This window comes from Eimeria mitis, genomic scaffold, assembly GCF_000499745.2.
Source record: "Eimeria mitis Houghton genomic scaffold, Emh_scaff6528, whole genome shotgun sequence".
Classification (NCBI taxonomy): Eukaryota; Apicomplexa; class Conoidasida; order Eucoccidiorida; family Eimeriidae; genus Eimeria; species Eimeria mitis.
In genome coordinates this window covers 1-2,834 of record NW_024015773.1, presented here as the reverse complement: position 1 = coordinate 2,834, position 2,834 = coordinate 1, and the positions used below count along the sequence as shown (strand labels likewise).

At 49.2% G+C, this 2,834-nt stretch overlaps 2 protein-coding genes across 2 annotated transcripts; both read left to right on the top strand.

The window, feature by feature from the left end:
• Window positions 1-308: 308 nt before the first annotated feature.
• Window positions 309-1,466, top strand: EMH_0087950 (uncharacterized protein; the record flags this gene model as incomplete). The annotated part of the gene is made up of 1 exon (XM_038022935.1): window positions 309-1,466. The coding sequence occupies one exon, from the start codon at window positions 309-311 to the stop codon at window positions 1,464-1,466; it is 1,158 nt and encodes a 385-aa protein (XP_037878789.1).
• Window positions 1,467-1,595: 129 nt separating this feature from the next.
• On the top strand, window positions 1,596-2,318 carry EMH_0087940 (uncharacterized protein; the record flags this gene model as incomplete). The annotated part of the gene is given in 2 exon segments (XM_038022934.1): window positions 1,596-2,199; window positions 2,203-2,318. Coding segments are annotated over 2 exon segments (720 nt in total).
• Window positions 2,319-2,834: the final 516 nt, after the last annotated feature.

Below are 2,834 nucleotides of genomic sequence, written 5' to 3'. Positions count from 1 at the left end.
TTGAATTCCTTGCGTAACCCTTAGTTTCGCAGTGCCATCCAGTCGGTTGAACACACTAGAGGTCATTACATTTGGGGGCCGTTCCGGGAACCTGTGAAGGAGAATTTCCTATCACTTTGGAACGTAGTTGCTCGCTAAACGCGATAAAATTCACTCGTATCAAACCAAGCAACCGGAGAGTCGAGTTCGACGAACGGGAAACGACGGAAACGAACGACGGCAGGGACTAACTAAGCTTGGCTAGCCGAAGGAAAATGACGGATAAGAAGGCAGTCTCCACCAAGAATTCAAAGAAAACAAACTCGGAAATGCGAAAAACTAAGTTAAGGAAGGAAAATCCCGCGAAAAGGAAAATTAACGACGTGGCGGAGAAGAAGGGGACGGAAGTGAAGGGGACAGGTGAAACGCTTAGCAAGGTGGAGTCGACTATGGATTGGAAGAAGGAGTTAGTATCATTCCTTCGACAAATGAGGGACGAAGGACGAGCAATTGCTGAGGAAATGAAGGCCAAGGGCAACGAAGGAACGGGAGAAGGTCAGAGGAATCAAGGCGAATTGGTGGCGGAGCAAATTTTCCGATCAAAAATGGCAGCGACCGAAGACGGGGCCGACCTGAGGACCTTTCTCAGTTTAATGGAGCAAGAGTTTCGAGAGATGAAAATTTCGGAGGACCAATGGGGTTTATTGGTGAGAAAGTACCTAATTGGACGGGCTGTTAAGCAATGGGATTATATATATCGATCCGGTATAGATATGACGAATTGGTCCCTAGTGCGCGAAAGGCTTTGTGAGAGGTTCCGCGTTCTACCACGGGAAAGTATGATATCTAAAATGAAGGAAAATGTATGGAAAGGGGACTATAACGAGTATACGAACGCGTTTACAGATATAGTGATTACAGGAGAAGAGATGCCCGAAGAAGAATTGGCTATATTTTTCTTAGCGGGATTGCCTGAGGACATAGGAGATAGGTTGACGAAGCGAGGGAAGAGGGAATTCCCGACGTGGCACGAAGCAGCAAAGGCGTTAAGAGAGTACGTTGTTCCAATGAATGCGTGGCGAACCAAGAGAAAACGCGCTGTGCGGGAAATGCAGAGTATGGAAGGACTAATGTGTCCGGCAGAAGGCAATGCCAAGGCAGAGGGAGAGAAGAATGCGGGAAAAGCGGAAGGCTCGAATGGTATAACGCGAAGGGTTACACCATCGGTCAGAGTAGCGACAGACGGGGAACGGGACGTTATACGCTGTTACGAGTGCACAGGAAGGGGACACTTGGGAAGGGACTGCCCTCTGCGTAACGGAGTAATAAGAAGAAGAGGAGAGACTTGTTCTAAATGCGGAGGTAAGGATCATTATGCAAGAGACTGTGCGACTGCGAGACGAATAACGGTAGGAGGCCAGAGAGTAAATATGGGAGCGAGTATGGAGACGAGAGAGGGAGTCAATCGGTCAAACGAGAAGGCCTAGGTGCTGAAGGAGATGAGTGTCCTAGGCCAGAACTTAGTGGCAAGGGGATGCAGGTGGTTACAAACCCAAACGCCATAAAGATCTCCAGCCCTATCATACGAAGCGANAAAGCGCAGAGGGAGGCACGTGATGCTGATGAACGGAAACGGAGAACCACCTAACGGGAACGGGATTGGAACGGATGAGAGTGAACGGGGGGAGCTGAGCGAGGAAGCCGGGGCGTTAGTCGGAGAAGAGATGATCCTACCGTCTTGGTTGTGGGAGCAAGATGGGCGAGCGAACCCGCATGGTACGTTGTGCAGAGTCTGTAGCGGTGGAAGAACGGCGGTGCTGCAGTTGGAGATAACAGGGTATCGATGCGAAGGGCTACTGGACACGGGGGCATCAAGGAGTTTTATTCAACCAACGGTTGTAGAAAGGTTGGGGCTAAGAACGAGAGCACTGTCAGAGGAGTATTTCTTCACGGTAGCAAACGGGGAAAATATCAAGATACATAGAGAAGTGCCGCGACTTGCCATAATTTGCGGAGGCGAATGTTTCACGGGAAATTTCCTTGTAGGACAGGTGCCATATGCGGTGATTCTAGGAATCGATTGGCTAGATAGGTACAAGGTTGCGTGGTTTTTCGGATCGGATAAGCTGAGAACGTATGTAAAGGGCAAGGTGTGCGATTTACCTGTGCTACGAAAGGAGGGAGAAAGACCCACGGAAATTACGGGAAAGGGTGATACAGNGTGTGCGATTTACCTGTGCTACGAAAGGAGGGAGAAAGACCCACGGAAATTACGGGAAAGGGTGATACAGTCAAAACCGAGGCGGATCTGGCATATGAGGAGTTGGCGAAGCAGGTAGCGAGAATGACAACGGAGGAGGCTGCAGTATTCGTACGTGCACCGAGCAAGCGTTATAAAGCGAAGCATAGGAAGACGGGAAGGATAAGCATAAGGGAACTTATCGATCAGGCTAGGGAAAACGCTAAGGAATTGAAAGGAGTGATACAAGGATTAAACTGCATTGTTGAATTGCCCGAAACAGAGGTCGACCTAGATCAACGAAGAACAATGATGAAACAAGGACACATAATAGGAGCAATGGTACAACAAAGAGGGAGTACCAGGGAAAGGGCAGCGAAAGGACCAGGGACACCGGAAGCCTTTGAGGACAAGGAAGACTCACCATGGCCTAGGGCAACTCTGGAATTTACGGAATTTGACAAATGGATTGTGGGCGAAGAGGCACAAGCTATACCAGCGCCAGTGGTTCAACTGTTAAGAAAGTATCGGACTTTATTTCCCGACAGTTTACCTGATGGGTTACCTCCCAGAAGACCCTTCGATCACAGAATCCTCCTAATTCCAGGGAAGTTAC